The sequence below is a fragment of the Chironomus tepperi genome, unplaced genomic scaffold (genome assembly GCF_022539635.2).
Source record: "Chironomus tepperi strain 1889 unplaced genomic scaffold, CSIRO-AGI_Ctep_v1 contig_453, whole genome shotgun sequence".
Classification (NCBI taxonomy): domain Eukaryota; kingdom Metazoa; phylum Arthropoda; class Insecta; order Diptera; family Chironomidae; genus Chironomus; species Chironomus tepperi.
In genome coordinates this window covers 666,791-690,856 of record NW_027226575.1, presented here as the reverse complement: position 1 = coordinate 690,856, position 24,066 = coordinate 666,791, and the positions used below count along the sequence as shown (strand labels likewise).

General features: G+C 31.2%; 2 protein-coding genes across 13 annotated transcripts in view; one reads left to right on the top strand and one right to left on the bottom strand.

Moving 5' to 3' along the window:
• scrib (scribble planar cell polarity protein) overlaps positions 1 to 24,066 on the top strand; it is a 99,016-nt gene that overhangs the window by 51,858 nt on the left and 23,092 nt on the right. For 11 of the 12 annotated variants that reach the window (XM_070651116.1, XM_070651119.1, XM_070651126.1 and 8 more), the window contains 2 exons: positions 2,651 to 2,891; positions 21,993 to 22,130. In XM_070651116.1, coding sequence (XP_070507217.1) covers positions 2,651 to 2,891; positions 21,993 to 22,130 — 379 coding nt within the window. Of the gene's footprint in view, positions 1 to 2,650; positions 2,892 to 7,159; positions 8,243 to 21,992; positions 22,131 to 24,066 lie in introns of those variants that run through there. The other variant, XM_070651124.1, reaches the window with a different exon arrangement.
• LOC139098802 (cytochrome P450 9e2-like) lies at positions 10,199 to 11,993 on the bottom strand. The gene is made up of 2 exons (XM_070651127.1): positions 10,545 to 11,993; positions 10,199 to 10,470 (listed from the first exon to the last, which is right to left on the bottom strand). Exons 1-2 carry the CDS (start codon positions 11,953 to 11,955, stop codon positions 10,301 to 10,303), a joined length of 1,581 nt encoding a protein of 526 aa, XP_070507228.1. The 5' UTR covers positions 11,956 to 11,993; the 3' UTR covers positions 10,199 to 10,300.

Below are 24,066 nucleotides of genomic sequence, written 5' to 3'. Positions count from 1 at the left end.
ACAGAAACAAATCCATAAATTGCTCAAAACTTAAAAACATCAGGTAACTGAACCGCATCCCTAACCATTGGCGCACAACCACTAAATCTCTCATTTCCGTACAATGGAGAGAAAAAAATATTCCTTCTGGCTGTCGCTTTCACTTTGCATTCTTCTTGTTTTCCCAATGCTAATTTATGGTGACAGAGGAATCTCTTCACACTGATGCTCCTCTGTTATGCCATATTATGTTGACAGTTACTGTATGTTTACAGTTCGCTATTCATCGTTATCACACCAATAGAATTTTTAAGATTTTCTATTCTTTCATCTCTTATCTCGATTTTTAAATCGCAGCTAGATAGCGGAGAATGTTGAAGATAAAAGGGGAGCAGCTAGAAAAGAAAATTTAATCTAATATTACATCACGTTTAACGTAAAGTAAATATTTAAAAAGTTTCATTGGAACTTAGACTCATAATCGAAAGTGATATGATTTTAATGTCAATATTTGCTATTAAATGGGGATAAAAAGTCTCTTTTGATTGAAGGAAAAAGTGCTGTAAAACTTTATAAATTTATTCATAGACAGAATAACCCTAAGTGGATTTTCACATACTTTGGAATAGCTTTTATGGTAAACAAGAATCTTGGAAAATATCATAAAAAGTTGTCCAGCTTTTTAAGTTTCAAAAACTTTCGATTACTGCCTTTGAATAAATTTTCATTTTTTTATGGACGCTGTAAAAAATCAGTAAAAATAATGGAAATATTTTAACATCATAAATTACCCAGTTAAGGTTTAATTGGCAGTTTAATGTTGGACAATTAAGCAATTAATGCGTTTTGAATCGCTTAATGAGCTTTTGAGGGATTTTAATCAATAAAACCATAGAAATTGAATGTTTTATGAAAGATTTATGTGGGCGGAATATTCTCAGAGCATTTAAGTTATGTAATAAGCACGACTTATTACACCATGTAATCCCTACAATTGATAGAATAATATGACGTATCAATAGCATAATCTGATTTATGCTTAGGGCTGTGATGTGGTGAAGGAAATGTTTACAATTATGAAAATGATTTCCTGTGATTTTCTTTGGGCTTAATTGATTACTTAGGGTTCGTTCTGGAGATTTTTGACAATTTGTGGTCATAAAACCAAACTCGAACATTTTCATTATTGCAGGCAGCGAATTAGTCCTTTAGTTCTTCAAACTAAGGAGATTGTCCCAACTTGAACAGCTCCCAGTATCCTCCAATATCCTCTAGATCAATACATTGTCATCAGGATATCTAAATCCACCACTAATGTGATGATCCACCTCCACTCGTTCATACCAGATTTTTATCAGCTTATTAAGTAATCTCAAATTTGTAATACCTTTCAAAAAGAATATTTGAATCCACTAAAGGTCTTCATATCCAATTTCATGTATTATTTGTAATCTAATCTTTAAATCCATCCCATCTGATAAACAACTGTTGATGCTAATCCCTCAAAAGAACCAAAAAATTCTTTTCCTTTCTTAATGTTGGGGGTCGTTCATAAGTGATGGTTCAGTTTTCGATGGGTAGAGGTGGGTTTGATGCTGCTTGATAATTCTATGCAAAAGGAGTTGTTCTTGTGACTTGGTTTTTGGATGGACGTAATTTATGAACGACTTTTTCATCCAATTCAAAAGAAAATCTTGCATAAAAATAGCTTGCGGTTGACGATAAGAAATTTAAGAATATTGATTTGTTTTTCCTTGCTTTCTTTTTCATTCGAATGGCTGATAAAAAATTCATACCCATAGAAGAAATAAAGCAGCATGCTTATTGATGATAAAAAATTCATATGAGAATTTAAGCATGATGCTCGTTCAAGCTGAGCATACATTCGAGTTGGTAAAATTATTCGAAAATTGAAATAATAAGATAAAAAGAGAGGAACTGTGAATGTTCTTTATATTTTGATATTCACCAACATCAAAATGATGATGAAAACTTTTTTTTTGCTTTCCCATTCATTGCAATGATTGAATAACGATGATTTTTATTATGAGACGGAAAGGAAGGAAAAGAATGAAAAATTTTCAATTTTCCATCGCCCTCATCGCTCATAAAATATTTATGCAAGCAAGAAAATTCTCTTTCGTTCATCTCTGCTTCGAGCTTATGCTCGTTTCCGATAATCGAAAGCATAAAGAAATTTTCATATTGCTTGAGCTTTTTCTTCCTGTACACTCAATTTTCTCGAGAGGTTTATCCTCGTTATTATTTTCATTGCTTTATTTTTATCCATCAATCTATTCATTGATGCACATTGTACAGATGATAGTTTAACACTCTTTTTTATATATCAGGAAGTAATAAATTTTTCAATACTTGAAGCAGATTTTAATTTGCGACATCGACGTGCAAACTTTCTGTTCTTCGAGCAATGCAGTGGGAAATCCTTGAATTATTGAAGAAATGAAAGACACTTTAAATGGAATATAATGATGCTCTGATTAATGCAAATATCTCGCTCGATTTTGTCTCCTAAAGCTCGCTTCCGTCCTCCTTTATATCCCAATAATTCTCTATTGAAGCTGTGAATAATTGAATTTTTTCTATCTTTTTTTCTCCTTTATATTCATCATTGCAACAACGACAAATGATGATAATAATATTGGATATACAGACAAGTCTTTCTCATTCCTATCCGAAGATGAAATCGAAAAGCTAAGGCAAGAGAATGAGAAAAAGATTGCAACAATCACACGCGAAACGAAAAAGAAAATTGCATCTGCAACAGCAACCGATAATATCAATAATAACGATGAATTTGATATTAATGAAGACGATGAGGAATTTTATCGTAATAAAAATCTAATCATTAGTCAACACGTGATGAACGAGGATGATGAGGATGCAACAACGAGGTGAGTTGATCGATATTTTATCTTAAATATGTATAAAGAATGAGTAATTAAGTTTGAGCGTTGGTTTGGATTTTTGAGGCTGATTTTTAATTGGATTGTACCTTTTTTGGTCTTAACAGGTAAATAGACCACTTTTAGGTACCGTAGTGGTCTTGTTATGCTTTTTGTCTGTTTAGGATCTTAAAACAGATTTGAAATTGTAGAAAATTAGAAAAAATCCAAAAATTCAGCAAATACAGTCAAAAATCCATCCAGCAACCACAATTAAACATCCCTTAAAATTCAATTTAAGTAATTGTTTAACTGCCTGATTTAATTTGAAATTAAATTTTAATTTGATTTATCAAGAGGCAAATACATCATGGAAATGCCTAAAAAAAATCCTTCAAATTGATTTTGAATGTCACTTGATACCCGAAATAAATTGTAATTTTGATTGATTGAGATTAAATTGCATGGTTGTTATAGTAATTTGTTGTACTCACAATAATACTCCTTAAAGGCATGAAACCTTGAACAGAATGTAGTCCTCGTGTATCTGCCTCGTATTAAATTTCTAAATTCACTGCCAAATCCCTCATGAATAATAAAAAAAAAGTTTAGCAACTTTAAACATCCCAAGTCAAATATTTCTTGATTATTGTATCATCAAAATTTCCCTTTAAGTTTTGGAATTACTTTTTTCTCAAAAAAGAAGAAATTTTTCATCTTTACTCATAACAAGCTACTCTCACAACTTCCAACTAATGATGAAATGAAAGATAAAAAAAAAATCTTTTTTCCTTTCTCATTTCCTCTCCCTTTTCTCGCATTTTTATAAGCAAAAACCATTATCATTACTATCATCGTTCACCTTCATCTTATAAATATTTCTCGAAAAAAAAAGTTGAATAAAATGTGAAAAAGAATTCAACTTACTTATTACAATTTTAACAATTTTTTTTTGTTGTGTGTTGAGAACGAGCCTTAATACAATATAAAATATTCCCTACGTCCTTCAACTAAAGGAGAGAAAAAAAGAATTTATACAACTTACAATTTTGTATACAGTATTATGGCATGATGTCTGGGACAGAGCATTCTTCATTCTTTTTTTACTGTATCTTCCTTTTATTTCTTTTTTTTCTCCTTCTTTCCTTCCTGTATCAAAGAAATGTAACTGAGAGAATCGCAATTGGATTGTGGGGGAGATGAAAGAGACTTGAGCGCATTGTTGAGGCTGAATGTGCTGTAATCTAGTATGAATCTGCTGTGTATTATGGTAATCGGGTTACTATTATGTGTATTTATTGTTTTAATGGCTTTGACGTCTTTGGCGATTCCTTTAAGTAGAGCTCGATTGTGATTTTGATGGAATTTAAGTTTTGACCATTTTAGTCAATTTTGAGCTCTATCTTCAAGACACTTCTGTTGAGTTTGAAGAGATAATTGTGATCCAAGGCCTCCTTCAGATGTCGCCTAAAGCTGGCTCTTTTGCTGGCTACTCTCTGTCAATTTACAATACCAAATAGAAGAGAGTAGTTTGCAATGCATTTTTCTGGATTTTATCTTCCACACTAATCCAATAAGTTTTAAGTCAAGCTAAATGTAAGCGAAATAAACCCATATTGAAGGTTTCTAAGTAAATCCCACCAAAGATACTGCTCAGAACAGATTATAACTTTATGCTGACTATCTCCTAAGCTTCGTAAAACATCCCGATAGTTTAGTATCAAAGCCACATTCTAACAATCCTAACTTCAACAATAATATTCTAAATACACCAAATACAGCCTGACAAACCAACACATTCCATACAAAGCTCAACTCACCATCATGCCGCTTGGTGAACAGAGAAAGAAATCTCATTTTTTTATTGCTGAAGCATTTGTTATTTACCATTTATATTACATTTTTTTTCCATCTACCTAACAACTGAAGGTAGTGAAAAGCATCCTAGCAATGGCTACAGATGCGAGATGAAAATCAATAAAAATATGCTTAAAGCTTAATAGAAAATATATAGTAAAATCGCCATTTCGTAATGTCATTGAATGTAATATAAAATAGCAAGTTAAACAAATTTTCACGTGCCATAATCAAGATATTTTTTTTTCATGTGAATTTCATTGCCCTAGTCAACAGTTCAATTTTCATTTAACTCACAATATATGGATGTAACATAGGATGAGTCTGTAGAGACAAAATTTTCTATTAAGCTATTTTATCTCCATACACAAATCAATTGATTTCCATTTAAATTGAATATCATCCATTGAGAGAGTAAAGAAGTATTGTTTTTTTGTGTGTGTGTATGTGTGTATGGAATGATTGTGATGATGACACAGATTGTATAGCTCGATCTAACTATATCAATGACACAAACGATATAGAAAATATTTATGAACTAAAGGACCATCAATGGCAATAGAAGTAAAATATCATTTATGTAAATTTATTAGGCAATTTTAGGAACTACGGAATAGACATCATCATTTTCATTATCATATAAATGCATGTGAAGTGGAAGTGCCATTGTATGATTTAAATATCTATCTACTACTGTATGCACAGATAGAGGAAATAGAGAAAGGATGAAAATTGACTGTCGAAAGCCAAAAGATAAAGTTGTAGTAAAACTTTTCATCATATACCATAATGTTTTGATAAATATACATCCTTACCGTTTATGTATTGCTCCTCGGTTGCACATACAAATTTTTGTGGTTTTAAAATATTAATTTTATGGATGCAACTGCTATCACAGCATCTTGCGGTCAAGGAAACTTAATTTATCGAGGGGAAAAATGTAAATTTAAAAACTCTTTTTTTTTATTCCTATCTTCTCTCTTTCATCTACCTACGACCAACTGAATCATATGAAAATTTATTCATAAAATTTAAAATTCAGAAAATAGCTAAACAAGTTTTGGAATAGATATAAAAAATAAATTTATGGATTTTATTTAAATTTTTCATAAGTTTGAGGAAATTTTTCATTGAATTCTAAATATTAATGGGAAAATTGGAAATTAATTGAATACACTGGCAGGCTGAGGCGCATTTTCTGGGAATATTTTTAAAAAAGATTTTTCCAGGCTTTTCCTAATGTTCAAGAGTTTTGTTGCTACGGTGACTTTAAGGCTCCGTTAAACCTCTTTTATTTGCACCAAATGGAAGTTGCCTATTTTCGGCAGCCATATAGACACGAAACGGTTAATAAAATAAGTTTAGTTGAGCCTTTGTGTCACTCGAGCTAGTATTGTGTTTTTAATTGACATCTGATATGTATCTTGATTACTACATCTGAGATCATGCCATGACATATAGTATTTCACAGTTTGAGATCCAATCTCCAGATCACTGACAGATGACAGACTCTGTCCAGATGACAGACAAACTCTTTAAAATCCACACCCACATCCATTTCATCACAGAATATCAATTGACTAAAATTTATTCATCGTTAATTAATTTATAAATTCACAAAAGCAACGAAGCTACTGTTATTGAATACAGTAAAGTGATATTTAGATCACAGTTGTGATTTTCTCAGGAAAATTTTAATTAATTGAATTTATTTAAATACACCCAAAGTCCCTGAAATCATCAATAAAACTCCCAAACCCATCATGTCTTTGGAAATCTTTTTTGGTTTTTCCAAATCACTGATTTTAATCAATGAAGTAAGCAGCAATGTCAACATTAATTAATGAGTGATATAGTAAAATGTTCTTTTACGCCCACATAATCAACACCTCTGTAATTTATTAGACATAATAATAATAATTTTATGTGAACATCCCATTCCCATATGTGTGTGTGTGTATGTCTGCGTGTGTGTATGATTGTATTAATAAGAAGTTGTAATTGGATGCCATACATTTAATGATCATAAAACCATAAATCCTTAATAAGATTATAAATTAAGGAGATGGAAAAAAAATATGTTGTGTGATTTATGCTATTTAATTATACATTTAAGCAGTCATCATCGTCATTATCAGTATGTTTAGATGTAGACTAGATGTAGATGTAGATGGGAGTGAATTCGTTAATTAGTTGACCAGCTTTCACTCTTACTAACTTTAATTAAAGGATTTATGAGTTTGTTGTTGCATATCCTATCCTTTTTCTACTAATTTGCCCTAATTTTTTGTATATTTTCACCTTAATTTTTATTTAGTTAAATTAATTTTTGTTTTCTTCACCTTAATTTCATTCTTTTTCTTTCTCTTTCTCTCTCTCTTTCTATGTAATATTTTTATGATTTTACGTTCATTCAACAGAAATCCTCTGAAGGCACTGGAAGCAGTATTTCGCAGCTAAAGTATTTTTAAATGTTAATTGATTTAATTAATTTAATTATGCCAGACAAAAAAAATTATATTTTTTTATTTTTATTCATCTTTATTTAATTTACTTGTTTATATCATCACAAGCATACAGACAATTGTGTAGTCGGAAGATGGAGCTTTTTTTTTGCTATTAAGGTCATTTTTGTTCATTCGCTTTTCTTATTTTTCATGAATATAGCAATTAAAATAATGTCAGTATCATGACAATAATGGGAAATGTAGGATAATTTAGATGAAAATAATAGAATTTAATTGGTTTCTAACTAATACCCACATAAATTTCATCTTACATAATTTATTGAATAATTGATTTGAATGAGGGTTGTGGAAATAGCATTATCAACAGCTGGCAGCTAAGCGAGGATAAAGGCTCGCGTGCTTTAATGATTGTTGCTTCTTAACTCTATTTGGGGTTGCTATTGTCTTCTTAAATGATTAAGTTTTATGTTCTTATGAGATGAATTCTTATTTTAAGTGGGTTTATGTGGGTGAATATTTGAGGTATTGGAAGTGTCTGTAGTCGATGGTCAGACACTGTTACCTTTAATTAAAATTGTTGAAATTTAATTTTTTGAGTTAAAAAATTTCAATTTTTAAGATTTTTAAATTTAGAAAATTTCTGAATTTTTCAATTCTTCTCAAATTGACAATTTAAGCTTTTCCATAACTGCAGCTTATTATGCAAGCTATGCTATATTTTATGACAGCTTCATAGCTCATCTATATCCTTTTTTCCCACATTATGAATCTCAAATGACCTTAAAAGCAAAGCTCTTGTAGATAACTAAATTTTCTCTCTATTGCAAAATTAAACAATTTTGTGTTTTTCACTCAAATTGATTATTATCTATCCACTCACACTGTACATTATTTAGAAACAAAAAAACAGAAAAATCTTGATGTATTTAATTTAACTTTTATTTTTTTATTCAACTTTTTCTCAATTAATTATTTAAAGATTTCTTTTTATGTAGTAATTGATGCTAAGTAAGATATTCTATCACACTCTCTTTCTATCACACGTATTATTTTTTCTCATTGTTAATTATTTTAGATTGTACATTAAGGAATAATTTATGTTGTAAACTTAACGAATTAATTGATGACGAACTTAATAAAAATATTAAATTAAACGAACTTTTTAATTTGCTTTTAATTTAATTTTATTTTGTTGTAAATAAATTTTTAATGTCTTTTTAATTTTTAAAAGCTTCGAGTGGTTGGGGATGTACTTTGTATTTTCTGGTGCTACTTACTTGCTAATTTAGAAGCATTTTCTCTAATCGACTAGAATCTAAATCTAAAGTTGATACTAGGTTGAATTCAGGTGCTTAGTTTGCTTTGACCAGCTCTTGGGACCGGTTTCTTGGATATGCCAGGATATACAATCTTGAAAGTCTGTTAATCGATCCCAAATTTGACTCTAGGTCAGTGTGACTCTGGCATTATGCCGAATTTAAATCGAATCCGAAACAAGTCAGAGTCACGCCAAGAAATATTCCGAGAAACTGTCTACTGATACGAATGTTAGCAAATCTATCCAAAATTCAGACTCTAAAGCCTCAACGTATAAATTCATTAGAAAATGTTCCTATTCTGCCAATTTTCTACAACTTGATTATGCAAATCAAGCAAAACTTCTTCTTCATCTAATGAGACATAAAGTAACGACACAAATTGAATAAGGAAATAGAGTTTGACACGGAAAATAAATTTTCCACGAAAATCCAATAGCTTGATGTATATAAATTAGAATTCCTCACATTTCGTTAATTAAAACTGCTTTATGCAATAGTAATTATGTTGATTAAAGTATAATCGCATAAAAATAGCAATATAAAGTGTAGTTTATCAACAAATCACGTTTTGGCATCATGAAATATACATAAAATAATACAAATAATTGCTATGCACAGAACTACACACCAAAAAAAGACGAGAATGTAAGGAAAGTTATGCTCCAAATGAAACGAAAACAACATTAAGGAAAAAATGTTTTTTAATTTTTATCCTGTTGTTTTTCATAAACAAGACGAGCAGTCGGTAAAGTTTTGCGCTTTTGTTGAGGGTTTGAAACTTTTCTATGTTCACAGAAACACAAAAAAAAATTTTTGTTCAGCTCCTTATGCTTGGAAAACAATTATAAATGCTCATCTTTCTGTATCATGATGTTGTAAGTTAGACTCATCCATTTCTTTCCCTTAAACATAATTTATTATTCAACTGCTACTACTCATCATGCTTTACTCTTACTTCTGCCTTGCCATTCTCTCTGCTTTCATCATAAATCGTTGAAAATTTAGTTTTTAAAAATGAACATTGCAGATTTTTTTTAGTAGTTTCTCATTATTATGTAACAAAATTCATCATTTGAAGCAGTTCCTCGTTTAATAAAAAGCTGCTCTAAATAAAAATTTCTTTATTATTTATTATCTCATTTGCTAGATTTTTTCTTGTTTGTTGGTTGAAGGTTTCACATTACATACTCTCACTTCTTTCGTCTCTAGTCGGGTACGGAGTGTTGTTTTCATTTGAAAAATTTGTTAGTTTTATCTCTTTATATTCTTAATAAATGTTGGGAATTTGTTTGCTCCTATTTTTGTGGGGCTGCATTTAAAACTATATTGTGTGAATCTTTTACGTTTTGAGGACTGCATAGGAAAGTGGGTCACAAGTATATTTAATGGAAAATATCATGAAATGTTTAGAGATAGTTTTAATTTAAAGATGCTTGTGAATTGTCCTTGCAGTCCTTTTTGGATGACACAAAATTTCATTTGGAAGCCTCACAAATCTATAAGCAAGGATCAATCATGTTTTGAACATTTCTGATCAATTTTGAAAAGTTTGATTTGAAATTTAAGAACTCTAAGTATGGATTCTATTCCACCATTGATTATCCTTTGTTACACAATGGAAATCAAACATTTTAACTAAAAATTAGAAGAAATATTGAAGAAACCCAAAAAATTGAATATAAATGTCTTTATTGCCTATTTTGAAATTTCAAAAGCTATTTAAATGCATAACATTTAGATCCATGCTTGTGATACATAAAACTAAATTGAATCCTTAGTTTCTTGGTATGAAATTCAAATAAATAGTTTCATTATATTTGAAGTTAAAATTAGGCTGATAAGTCAGCTGTTGTGGTGTCTTCTCGCTCTTTTGGATACTAAATTTGCATAGAATATTAAAAAGCACCAGTTTTATAGACATCAGAGCAAATCGGGATCCAATACCTGGGAAAAAATTCAGATTTGAAATAGACTTCAAAATTCCAAGGATCAGAAATGATTGAGTATCTCAAACTTACAAATTCTAGCTCCCATTCCAAATGGCAAGTACGTACCAGAAACTATTGAACTCGGATCCTTAAAACGATATGGATTAAATGATTCTGGATTGGGATAATACTCTGGATCATGATGAATTTGATAAATAGGGATTCCGATAGTGTTTCCTTTACGAATGCTAACAGTTCGTCCATTTCCTAATACAAGTACGTAATCTTTGTTGCACATCCTATCTGTTATTCCAGCTGGTGGTCTCAGTCTCAATGATTCAGAAACAACCATGTCGAGAAATTTCATTTTGTGTAATGGTTCATATGTTATAAGATTGTCACTGAATTTTTCACGAGCTTTATCAACCTCGGCAATTAGTTCTTCTTGTATATCCTGATGATCAGCTAAATCATAACATAAACTTTGCAGTGCCATCGTAGAAGTATCAAATCCCGCACCGAAAAATAAAAATGCTTGTGCAACCCAGTCCATATCCTCAAAATACGACATTTTCTCGTTTTTTAAGCTTACATCCAATTCTGTATGGGCTGAAAAGTTTGACCATTCTTTATCAACATCGGTATCATTTATTTTATGGTTAAGTTGTCCTTTGCGTGCTTGCAACAATAATTGAATTACATCAGGACGTGAAATATTGTACTTTTCACGTTCATTCATGACATCAAGCACGACTCGTTTAAAAAATTCATTAACCTCCTTCCTAACTAGTTGAATATTGAAGAATTTATAAATCTTTGGGAAGCCAATAGCAAGCATGAATTTTAGTGCACCTAAAGTTCCATTAAAATCGTTGTCAAGTTGCTGTACCATACGACACGTTTGACTATTTTCATCTCTAACACTATTGCCAACAAAACCGAGTGCAGCAGTTGATATGCCATCTGCTGTATAACGCTTGAAAATGTCACCGACATCAACATTGATATTATTACCCACCTGAACTTGCTCTTCCATAAATTTTATAAAGTCCCTTGAGTGATCCGATAAAAGGCCATACATTAATTTCATCTTTGAACTTGTGAACATTGGACTCAAGGTCGTTCTCATATCTCGCCATTTTTTATCTCTTAATGCAAATAATGTCCTTGACAGTAAGTCATCCATTTCTAATGAGTCTTCGTGATTAATAAAATGATTAAAGTCTTTGATTGTAATCTTTTTAATTAGCTCTGGATCAGTCACGATGAACATTTTTGACATGAAATTGAAATATCCATAAACTTTTGATGATTTATATTTCTTATAGCATCGACTCATGATGTCATTTATTGATTCTTTTTGTCGTAAAATGTTCAAGTTATTTCCAACAATTGGCCATGGCTTCTCGTAAGGAATTCCAAGCTTATCGTAATAGTCACTATCACTTGTAAGCCACATGTAAATCACAAATACCAAAATTAATAAAATCCAAAATATCATTTTGGATGCCTTAAAATTTAACCTATAACATTCGACTGTAAAATTCAGACTAATTTTAGAGTTCGATTGTAATTTCACAACAACACGTGTTGCTGATATTGTGAAATATTTTGTGTCTCTACGTCATTCGTGTTATGACTTTTGTTTTGAAAGGAAAGTAACGATAAGTTGATAATTCTTATCAGTATAACCCCACGCAGGCTAGATAAAGGAAGATGATTAGTATCAACTGATAGTCTTCGATATGACTGTTTGGACATCGTGTGCTTTATTGGACCATAAACTGTTTTAAATCAAGCATATCCAGTGCAATATCCCATAAAGTGAAGCTTTGCTATTAAAACTGATATAATCTTAAATTGTCATGTAAGGGAATTATGTTTGTGGCTTCGGTATGTTATATAAAGGAACATCACATCACTATGAATTATTCTTGGTATTAATTCGATTCCACTGTGTCATAAACATAATAAATAATACAATCGATATTTAATTAAATTTCTGAACTTGTCATCTTATATTATCTCAAAATATATTCCAGATTTCAATCATAAAATTACATCAGATATTGAGATATTTCATCATGTAAATATGTAACCGCAACTAAATTACACGAATTTATCAATTGTGGTGTTGTGAAGGATGAACGAACCTGTCATTAAAGAAACTGAGGTTTTGGAAGGAAACGTGTCAAAGACATAGCTGGATATGGTCATGGTTTGACCCTTTCCCCTTGATGCGCTCCTTGTTCCCTTGAAAATACCTTCTGGCTTCTTGTGAATTGGGTTAAAAGAGGTCGTTCATTTAAATGAACAGTTGGAATCCTAGAATGAACTTAATTCCTATGATTGCATTTAAATTGAAACTTAAGAACCATCACCGTCTACCTTCTTTTAAATTAAATCATTCTGCAAGCTCACAAACATTTATAACTCTAATCTCTATGATACTAAAATGATTCCAAAGCTAATCCAAAATCCCTTTAGAGCTTTAAGAGTGCTTTATGTCACAAACGGACCAACAATGCTAGACTATTGTCTTCAGAAAATGGACACATAAAAAAGATTCATTTGGATTGTTCGTGACGGTTGATGAGTTATAAAGGAAATTTGAATAGACAAAAGAATGAAAAATATTTCAATTTATTCACAACAACCCTTCATCATCATTCGAGCATTTACTGCACTCGCTTGTTGTTTTCCTTCTTTTGTCTGTCGTCTTTATCTCTTCAAGTGCACAATGGCTTCAAACATTTTTTTATATATATGAGCGAATTGCTGACTAAAAGCTTATTTTTTTCTGCTTTGAAATGTCTGAAGCAAGAATTCCACATTCCTACATCATTAACAGAGAATTTCCTTCCTGCTTTCATCTCATCTACATAAATGTTAATGCTGTTGAGCAATTTACGAATCAAAAGCATATTTCATCATCAAAAAAAATGGGAAAAAATATTTTTAAAGAATATAAAAATCCATGTTTCTTCTTCTTATTCATGACTTGATGTCATTACACAACCATTTCGTTGCTGCTTATTTTGCTTATTGTCATTGTAAAGCAGTAAATTTTAAAATATCGTATTTGATGACACAAAGGAAAAAAAGCTTCGCTCTTATTTAAACCACAGAACAATGAACAGAGTTATATGATATTATGAGAAATGTAAGTAATGGTCGATGGAAGTGAACAATTTGATAAATAAAGTTCTTTATAATGGGAATAAATTTTCTCTCAAGGAAAAAAAAGCTCTGCAATATTAAATTGCACTGTCCTTCGTATTATCACTTATTCAAGTGCTTTAGATTAAGAGCACTTCCATAAGTTGTTTATTCCTTGTACTTGAAAAATAATCTCCTATTAAAACTGGAGTTTAACTAATGGATTCTGTGTGAATTTCAAAGTTTTTTTAATGCCTTATTTATTTTTAAAGTATGTTAAGTTGTTGAGTTGGACGGAAAGCATAAAAAACAACAAAACTTCTCAAACAAACTACTCTAGTCATATAATTAAAAGTTGTCGTGACTGGGCAGAATGGAAACTGGGGCATCAAGTCATATAAAGATGGTTGTCAGTTTGAATGTAAGGCACACGAGCGGCAAACTGCTAAATGAGTCAAAATCAGCATTCACGGTACCGTTAAGGATACTTCGCGCTTCACCTCAAGACGGCAACGCAGAAATGCCCTAGTGGAGCTGTTTGGATCCTTTATGACAAAAATATTATTGGATATGCAACAGACTGGTTGTGTATTTCATTGTTTTATGCACGTGGGTCCGATTTCCATTATAAATCAGATCTCCCAGCCTTTCACATGTTCTCGATTTGTTCCGTGTTGAGGCATTTGTTCCAATTTTAACAAAATAGACTCTCAATTTAGAAAAGTCAATATCCCAAGGAAATGAAGTTCCATTATTTTTAAACATCAATCTTCAAAATTGTTTAACTTCCTAAAAATAATCTTTCACCATCTATTTCCATCCTTAGCAATAATTGTAAACTCAAGGATAATTATAGCTTACTGCTGATCCATTGAAACAAGCATCAAGTAACAAAAATTAAGAGCAATTAATTTATCTTCTAATAAATACCATCACGACCTTCAATAACTCACTGATATCTGAGCCTTAAGCAATAAACGTTTCTCAAGTCTTTAGACTTGCTTTTAAATTACACAGAAAAATCGTCAAGAAGAAGAACAGTTTCATGCTTAATATGACCGAAACTTGAGATGAAAAACTTTTTACTTTATTTTATTTCATTTGCTTTCGGATCGTGGATTGAATTTTGTTTCTAGTTGGATATAAAATTTTCTTATTTTCCACATTGAATCCTACAATGTTGCTTCATGTCGGTTGATAAGCAGGAGGGAAAATTAAAATCTTACAAAAATATTTAATTAATTCTTACGAGTGAGAATTTCTTTTACACAACAAGCACTAAGTAATTTCAATTACTCGTGAGATTTTCCAATGGCAAATAATGCAGCTACAAGAATCTACAGGAACACTATGTTCATATGTAATATCTGTGTCATGCTATGTTTACGTGAAAAAATTCAGTCATGGCTTAAAGTAAAAGCTTCATTTCCACTAAAGGGAAACTTCTCTGTATTGTATACCTTCCATAACATAAGCTTTAATACTATAAAAGCATCAGGTGTTTGTATCGAGAAATAATTTTGAAGCTAAACATGAAAACGAAGATAAATGCCCTAAAAGTCAGTATGGATGTTTGCATGATGTGGATACATAAGGTGTCTGTTTGAAAATTTGTCGTAAATATTGGAAGTTTGACAAAAAACGGGAATGTGGATTATGGACGTGCAAGCTGTATTTTATGGGATTTTTTCAGGTGAAAATTTGAGTTTTTTTGACTGGTTGAGTCAATTTTCTTCTTATTGATTTAGAGATACAGTCAGAACTGGGGACTCAAATCCAATGAACATCCATTCCTTCTAAAATTCTATTAAATCATACCAAAAGCTTTAAAATGTTCCCAAATCAACACCTTTAAAATTGCCAGCCTACACAATATTTTCATGCTCCAGAGCTATCAAGCCCTCAAGCCTCATTATACATACTTCAAAATAGAACAAAATAAATTTATAGGCTGAATCATTCCTTATTCCTTATATAACTTAATGCATGTGTAGGATGTCTTTAATATACATTATATTCTCTCCCAAAGCGGAATTATTTTTTCAAATAACATTTTCATTCTGACATTTCCATTTGTTTCCACCTGCTGATGCTATAGCTGCCGTTTTAATGCTTTTGTTTGAAACTTTAAATGCACAAAACATAGAGAATCTTGAATGAAAATTATTTATTTACCACAATTATGGTTGAGACGTGTGGTGGTTGAATAGTCGGATTTCTCACCTGTTTCAAGCGGATCAAAATGGGGATACTTTTATGTGGGGAAAATTTAGTGCTCTCTAAAGAAATTTATATTTTTTTTTTAGTTATTCATAAATATTGTATGAATCTAGATTAATACGTGCATTGAGGATGAAGGGTATGCGGAGTATAAAAGGGTTGTTAGTATGATGATGGAAGAGATATATAAAAATGAGATGAAAAATCAGGGAGTGTGAACTGGAGTATGGATGAAGCATATATGAATGAATCAGTATGTTAAGTGCTTTCATGAATTATTTGAGGGTCGGGTTGAGTTTATTAAATTATTCAAGGAGCAGTTTAATGAGAAATCGTTTTGTTTTGCAGTTTCTATTAACTTTGTTGGGGTTGAGTCTATGTGGCTACTAATTACGTAGCACAAGATGTGTTACAAAGCAGATATTCATGGAAATCCATTCATAGTCCATATGAACTCTAAGTTTGACGTTGTTTCCATATAAATTGCAAATTAAGCTCGGGGAATACTCAATAAATTAACAAAACTTCCCCTGAGAATACCTTAATGATCAGAATGTATGCCTACTCCTGTTACTTTAATACACCATTCACTAAAATACTTCTAAAAATAATAAAAATTCCACCTACGTAATTCCCAAAATGATGGTCTTCAAAACCTTTCATGCTCTAATTTATTCGTCTACAGTAGAAGCACGTGTGCTTAAAACAAAACAAAAACTCAAACTTTTTCCAAATTAGTAAAGTTTCTCATCACTTGCAAGAATATATAAAAATTGTTCCCATTAAAGCCATGCATCATAGTTCCATGGCTGTCTCCATTATCATTACATCTTTACACTTTTTTTCTATCTCCTAGACTTAATAAGTATTCATCACCAGACGATAGAAATTCGCGATGTAATGTAGGTGGAGTGAATATCTTGTTATTATACAATACAAAGTACGAAACTTTTTTTTTGTGTGTGTATTATGCAGTGAAAGGAAGCGAAAAATTAAGAACAAACAACAACAGTAAATTTTTTTCCCTATCTTATTCGTTCTGTAGTACAATGATGAGGGGAGACAGAGATAGCTGCTCAAAATTCAGCAAGCGCATCGCATAGTCGAATGGATGGTGAATAAAGTTGGAAACGAAAGCAAAGTTTATCCATCAAAATGATTCAACAATTTTATTTTTCGCTTTGCTGTTTCCAACTATTACTTTGACTATGGACATAAAAGTCTTTATTTTATGTTTCAATGCAATTTTCAATTTACTTTCCATTCTCTCATTTACCTCAGGGTAGATTTTCTATTTGATTCTTTAATAGTAATCATATTTTGATTTTTTGTTGCTTAAGTTGTAAAAATTCAATTTTCTTTATGGGGTCAATGGGTCGTGGTGTTTCGTATTTCCGAGAATTAGCAGAGAAGTCGATCAGGAGCTTTAAACCCCTGATTTCCAAGAAAAAATTAAGATTTTTTGACAAAATTCCAAAAAAGATAAAATATCAATGCACATCATTATTGAACAAGCTTCTATCAATTACCGATAGATTTTCTATACTGAAACTTCCCGTTTGAACATGAGACAGAGCATAAACATAACCGTCATAGAGGAAATTGAGGTTATAATGTCTTAAATAAAAGGTTATCTTAGGACATTAAAAATAAGAAGATAAAGATGAAAATTTTGAGGTTAAGCTTTTAATATTAAAGCATATTGAGGGTTAAGACATTTTTTGAGGTTATCTTATGCTTTCTTAAATTTCAGGCAATCCAAAAAATCATAAAAATTTCGTTCCAACTTAACAAGCACTTAATCCGATTTCAAGGGTATAAAAATCCATAAAAACCCCATAAAAATATTTTGTTAAGGAAATCGAAAGTCAAACTTTTCTGTTTTATAATTTTCACTTATCATACATCCACGTATCCATAACGTTCAATAAATGTTTAACAAAATACATTTCAAAAAAATATCATAAAAGTATCACGAAGTCAACATTTGCTCTACATCCTCGAATATCATAAACAATTGTGTTTTATAATTTGGAAGAGTATGAACATGCATCCTGAAAATCTTACAAGAGCTGAATTTTCAATGTTAAACATGTACAAGAAAAAAAAGAAATGAAAATAAAACTTTTATGTTCTCAAATGTCAATGAGCTTTAGTATTGTATATATAAATATATAAAAAACTTGTTATTTGTGATCGACCCCCATCATCATCATAACGTCATCGTCATCAACGTCGTATATTGTATATTATATTTGTGTATTCGAAATAGAACGGAATGAGTACTATTGCTACTTATGTATTGACATGAATGGATAATAAACGTGACTTTGTTAACAGAATTAGCAATGAAGGAAAATATATATATATATATGTGAGCATGTTACGTTGATGATGATGGAGAGAAAGTATAGGGGAAGAAGTCCTTGGTAGAAAATCGTGATGTATCCTATGCTGTTCGCAGGAATTTTTTAGGGAAGAAATCATCTTTCATGTCATTTAATGGGAGAAATTTTGTTTGAAGATGACAAGTTCTGCGGAAAATTGCGATGGCATTTATAAGGTTGATTTACAAAAGGATTTATTATAATCTTGTTGAATATTCAAAAAATGTTCATTTCAATTTAATTCCTGTGCAGATTTAACGAGAAGATGTTTTTTATTTTGTGTCAAATTATTCCGAGTATTTTATAAGGAAATAGATGAGAAGTCTGTGAGGGAATTCCATTGGATTTAATTTGAAAATTATTAAGGAATTGGAATTTGAAGGCATTTCGATCAGCGCTAAGTTGAAATGTTGTCAACAAGGTGGCAGAGGGTACAGCGGACAATTCTAGTGTCAAAGTTTGTCCATTTGGTCACTTGCCACCTAAGTTGCCCGCTCCTTGGTGTACAGTATAATTAGATTCAACCGTCATTCGCTCAGCAGTGGCTTTGAAGCAACTACAAATTAGCTGTCAAGCGAATACCGCTTTTAACAGAACTGCCTGCTTGGCAGCCGTATGGACAACTCATACAGATAAAGTTTATTCCTGAAAAATACTTCTTGTGTCCTTGACATCTCTTTAGATGCAACAACTAAACATTTTCCTTTGAAATTCTTTAAAATCCTATTATAAATTTCTAAAATCTTTTCATCAACTATGAAAATGCTTTGTATATCCTCTTTCAGCACCTGCTGTGCATAAACTCTTTGAATAATCTTGCCCCAAGGGACACAGCATGTATACAATGTGATGATAACAACAAAAGAGCAGAAAAGAAAAAAAGTAGCAAAATAATATGTCAGAGAAGGAATAGTAAAATATAGGGCAACTAATAATTAAATGTTGTTGCTTTAATCAGCATCATCTGTTTGTTTTATTCATCCCCACCTACATTCATCTGGTCTTTATTGTCTCCTGTCACTGACATTAAATAAACTTGTCAAATATTTCTGATTAAATTATTCGAATTATATACGCACTAAAATAGAATAGGTTTGGTTTTTGTGTACATATGTATCCTTTTTGCATTATGAGCATACACATTTTGATGACATCAACAAATGTGTCAAAAAATCTCATTTTATTCGATTGAATAAAAAGGATCGTGACAGCATTTTGCTCATTTAATCCTCAATAAAGATGTGAACGAGAGATTTTATTCCATCAATAATCTACTGCCAATACCGTTAGATGCTCTTCATTGTTGCTTCCAACAGCCCTGTTTTCTGGAATAAATTTCAACTCGTACTTCATTCCATTTGAGTTAACAGATGCCAAATTTCTCACGTATTAGCTTGTTATCAATGTATTTGATGTAAGAAGTGAGAAAAGGTTTTATGCAGCCATTATTGAAAAATTCCTTTCTCACCTTCAATATACAAAATAATTTTTCTTATTCTTTTTATGCGATAGAAAGGTTCTCGCTGTGTCAAGTCAGGCATGAAAGTTTTCATTCTTATGTATGCGCGTTCTATGGTTTTATTTATGCTGAATGTATGCCGAAAGGATGAAAATTGATATTTTTGAATTTGTGAGAAATTTTGAAGATGTTTGTGTAGTTGGAAGTGACATTTTCAAAGTTATAGTTTTAGATTTGTGAGGATATCGACGAGAAATGCGCAAAATTGCAATTTTCGTCATAAAAATCGGCTGAAATAAGGCATCCTAGAGTCGTCACGTAGCCATCAACTACATTTTTTACAATACAATGTAGCCTTCGACTACATTGTGTTACTCGACTTTGTTGGGGTTCAAACAATTCTGGTGATTCTATGTCTGTAGATTTCAATGATTGTGGGAAGTTTTGTGAGTTACAGCATCTCAAGAATGCTTCGTAATCATATTACTGTATCAAAGTGAGAGCATCATTTCCCCGTAAACCCGTTGGCTCACCCAGACTGTTTGCATGATTCTCTCATTTCTTTTCCGAAAAGTGAAGAACAATTGAAAAATTTAAAACAACAATTTTTGTTAAAGAACAAGAAACAAAAAAAGACAAAGAGAATTAAATTCCATTCTTTTCTTTCCTTCTTCTGCTTTTCTTTTTCTGTTGAAGGGTGTTTGTGTGTATTTAAATGAAATGTTGTGAATGCTTGTCTGACTTAAAGTGCTGATCTTGTTTCTAAAATTGAATTTTTATTGTAAATATTTTGACTTTAAATAGAATCGCTGATATGCAAAAATTTCACTAGCAGTGGATGTGATTTTTTGTGGCATTTTCATTGTTCTGATATGAATCTTTATGGATGTTGGAACTATAAAATTTGTTTAGATTCTTATCGAAAACTATTGTCATTTTAATTTTTTTGAGGTTTGGCTTGAATTTATTGTCAAAAATCGTATTTTTATTCAAATTTAAAGATCCTTTAAGTGCCAAACAGAAGCGACACAATTTCATAACAGCATGCAATACATGTCGAAAACCGCTGATGCTTAATATTCAAAAAAATAAGGTCAACATTACTTGCATCAAGTAAATAAACTTTAATTCCTTTCCTCAGAAGTGCAAGACCGAGTTTTCATCATGATAGGAAACTTGAGTACATATTTCATTGCTGATTGCTAGTTGTTATATCTAATGCACTTAGAATCTATCCATAATCCTAATTTTACTTAACACAAAGTTTCCGCGAAAACAAAATTTGTTATAAACTTAGACTTGGCATCTAAAGATTAGTTCATCAGATCATATTGCAAGCTTTTTGAAAAACAGCAGCTAGATTTCATCCATCATAGAAACTTCGTCTTATTCACTTCCATTATTATTAATATTATTGAATCATTCCATTTTGTTTAAAACTCTAACCCTCATTAATTCAAAATTTAAATCATGTACCATGGCTAATGCCTGCAGCAAGCTTCTTCTTTTTATCCTCTCATCTTTCCTATAATATAGAAGTTATCCATTTTCTAATTTAAATGTATTTATTGATGCTCTTAGCTACCGCGTTGAATGTTATTTTTTATTCATCCCTAGAAAATCACGGCGATGATTTTCGTTAATCATTACTGTTTTGAATAAATTAATGCTAATGATGTTGACTGTGCGATTAGAAAATTTTTATTATTACAATTTTTGGATTGTTTATACGAGGAATGTATGTCAAGGCTGGAGGGTTTGCTATGAGTCTATTTTTACGACATTTTTGCAGAATTTCTAGAGATTGTCAATATTATTTGAGATTTTAAGACTTGTAATATATATTTTTGTACTTGTTTCCGAGAAATTGAATACTATTCGATGAGTAGGATCAAAATTGAATCGATTGTTCCAGATCTGGCTGATGTTTCATTTATAATGACATTAATGATCCAAATTGCTTATGAAATCCAATATTTAAATTGAAAAATTGTCCATAAAATTATCCAAATATCCCACAAATCAATGACCACAACCATAAAGTCTATTGCTTCCAAGAAACCAAATTCCAACATTGTGTCTAAATTATGGAAATTAAATTCATGGCTGAAGTCCATAAAAAATTATTTCCTTTTTAATTCGTTCTCATGAAAATTCATAATCTTGAAACAATATTAATTAAATTATATAAACCCACACATGAACATTAAAACGCAAATTGGGATGATACTCATCCATAAAATGTAATGAGGGACGAACAAAAAAAAGATGAATTTTTAAATTGGATTTTTCTTTTCATTCATTTAATTTCAGATCAAAATCACCATCAAAATCCCCTATAAGTCGAATACCAATTCGTACAGCAAAGGCGGAAAAGCGTGCGAGAGAATTGGGACTGATTCAAGATATTGATGAAACGCAACTATCACCATCTGAATTGAGAACATTAAGGTAAGAGAATCTGTAGATTAAATCATAAGTTTAGGTTTCTTTTGTTGCGTCATAAAATTTAATGTTGCACACGAAGACTACATATACCACCTTTGTTCCCCGACATAATATCGCGTTTATACACTTTACTCCCACATATGCTCCACACTAAAAATAAGAAACAAAAGGTAGAAATGTAAGGGAGATATGCTAATATAAAAGTCGTAACATTTTGTACAGATGTAGATTTTTTTGTTCTCACATTTAATATTGAAGATGCAAGCAAAATGTAGATAAATTTCTTTAAAGCTCTTCTTCCTTTTCCTTTTTGACTTCTTCCCTTGGGATGAATTTACATTGACGTTTTAAAAAAAAATTTCAGGAAGGAACAAAAAGGTTAATTCATAAAAGAAAATATTATTAGAAAATTAGGGATGTAAAGGTATTGTATTCGGGACTGGAAATTGAAAATTGATTTGAATCCTTTGTAGGATGGATTTTAATGGAGGTTGTGGGTATCATTTGAAGGTAATTTGATGGAGTTTTGCTGAGAGATGCTTTAAATTGATTTAAAGTGTTGGAGATGGTTTCGCTTCTGAGACAGAAGCACAAATTTGATCCAAAGGGATTAAATACAGTTCAAATGGGAAATGACGTCTTGGAGCTTAAAAAGCTCTAACAGCCATGAGAAAGATACTTGGGTGTCATGAATAGTTTGTATCGATCGAGCTGATCCAACACTCAATGCATATCAAAAACTAACAAAATTTATTCCAAAACCCCCACAAGGAAGCGAAGAGCTTTTTGTGTCTTTTTTATGATTTTTTAAAATTTCATCTATTTTCCCCTGTTTCTTTCCCAACTTCCCAAATGACACTGTTTTATATTTGACATTTATATATATTTAGGAATCTAAAAAACTTGAAATATTTCCTCGCTCGATTTTTTGCCATTTCTTTGATGTTCAACACAAAATTTTTATGATGAAATCAGATAAAATAGACAAGATTCAGATGACGAAATGTGAGAAGCATCTTAAAAATATTTAACACTCCTTAATGCCTCCTTTTTTCGAGATAGAAAGAAGTGAAATATTAAAAAATAATGCTTCCTCAATTTCTAAAAGCATAAAAATTGTGCTTTTTTTTCATAAAAATATAGCAGCATCTTGCGGCATCCAAAAAATCGTGTGTCTTATGTATAAGCACAGATGCTGTTCTTGAAATTGAGATGAATGACAAATTAAAAAATATTTTTTTTATCTCTCGCAGTCGTTTTTGTTAAATATTTATATTTTTTCACACGACACAGAAAAAGAGGATTCTAAGATGACTTTAAATACCTGAAATTTTTGCAAACGGGTATGGGAATATAAGCTCTATATTGAAGATATAAATTTTGCTATTCTTGTAATAGATGGAGTAGGGGAATAAGAAGATGAGGAGTTAGAACTAGGGGTAGACACTTGTAGCGTCTTGACATTAGATGACGGGTTGATGGTTCGAGTAGCTTGCTATAGTTCGAGCAACTATCATAAGCGAAAGAAGCTCCAAACCTAATAATGTCAATCACGAAAGCGAAAAGCTCAATTTGGGCGAAAAGCTTGGCAAACTCAAAGTAATTATGGTAGCAATCTGTCATAAATCTGCCACTTGTCATTACCTGACACTGTATGTCTCAGTGTGACCTAGCTTGTCACCAAGTAATGCCTGTTACAATACCTTTTGACAGAAATCGTCACCTGCACCTGTAACACTTACCTGCCATCGCAATCCTGCTTTTGAATTCACCACAGAATGTTCTATTGATACAAAACCCAATTCACATGAAACCCTTACTTCCAAAAACCAAAAGTACCATCAAAAGAGTGTCCAATTTCAAAGGATGCGAAGAATACAAATTGAAACATTTAGTCTGAACTGATGAGATTCCTCATATGTTAAAAAAATGTCTCTTT

Excerpts from the sequence above, each read along its gene's own strand:
- LOC139098802 (XM_070651127.1), bottom strand. The coding sequence starts at position 11,955 with ATGATATTTTGGATTTTATTAATTTTGGTATTTGTGATTTACATGTGG. Across the intron at positions 10,471-10,544 it reads TGGAATGGGAGCTAGAATTT|GTATTGGATCCCGATTTGCT; the intron begins GTAAGTTTGAGA and ends ATTTTTTCCCAG.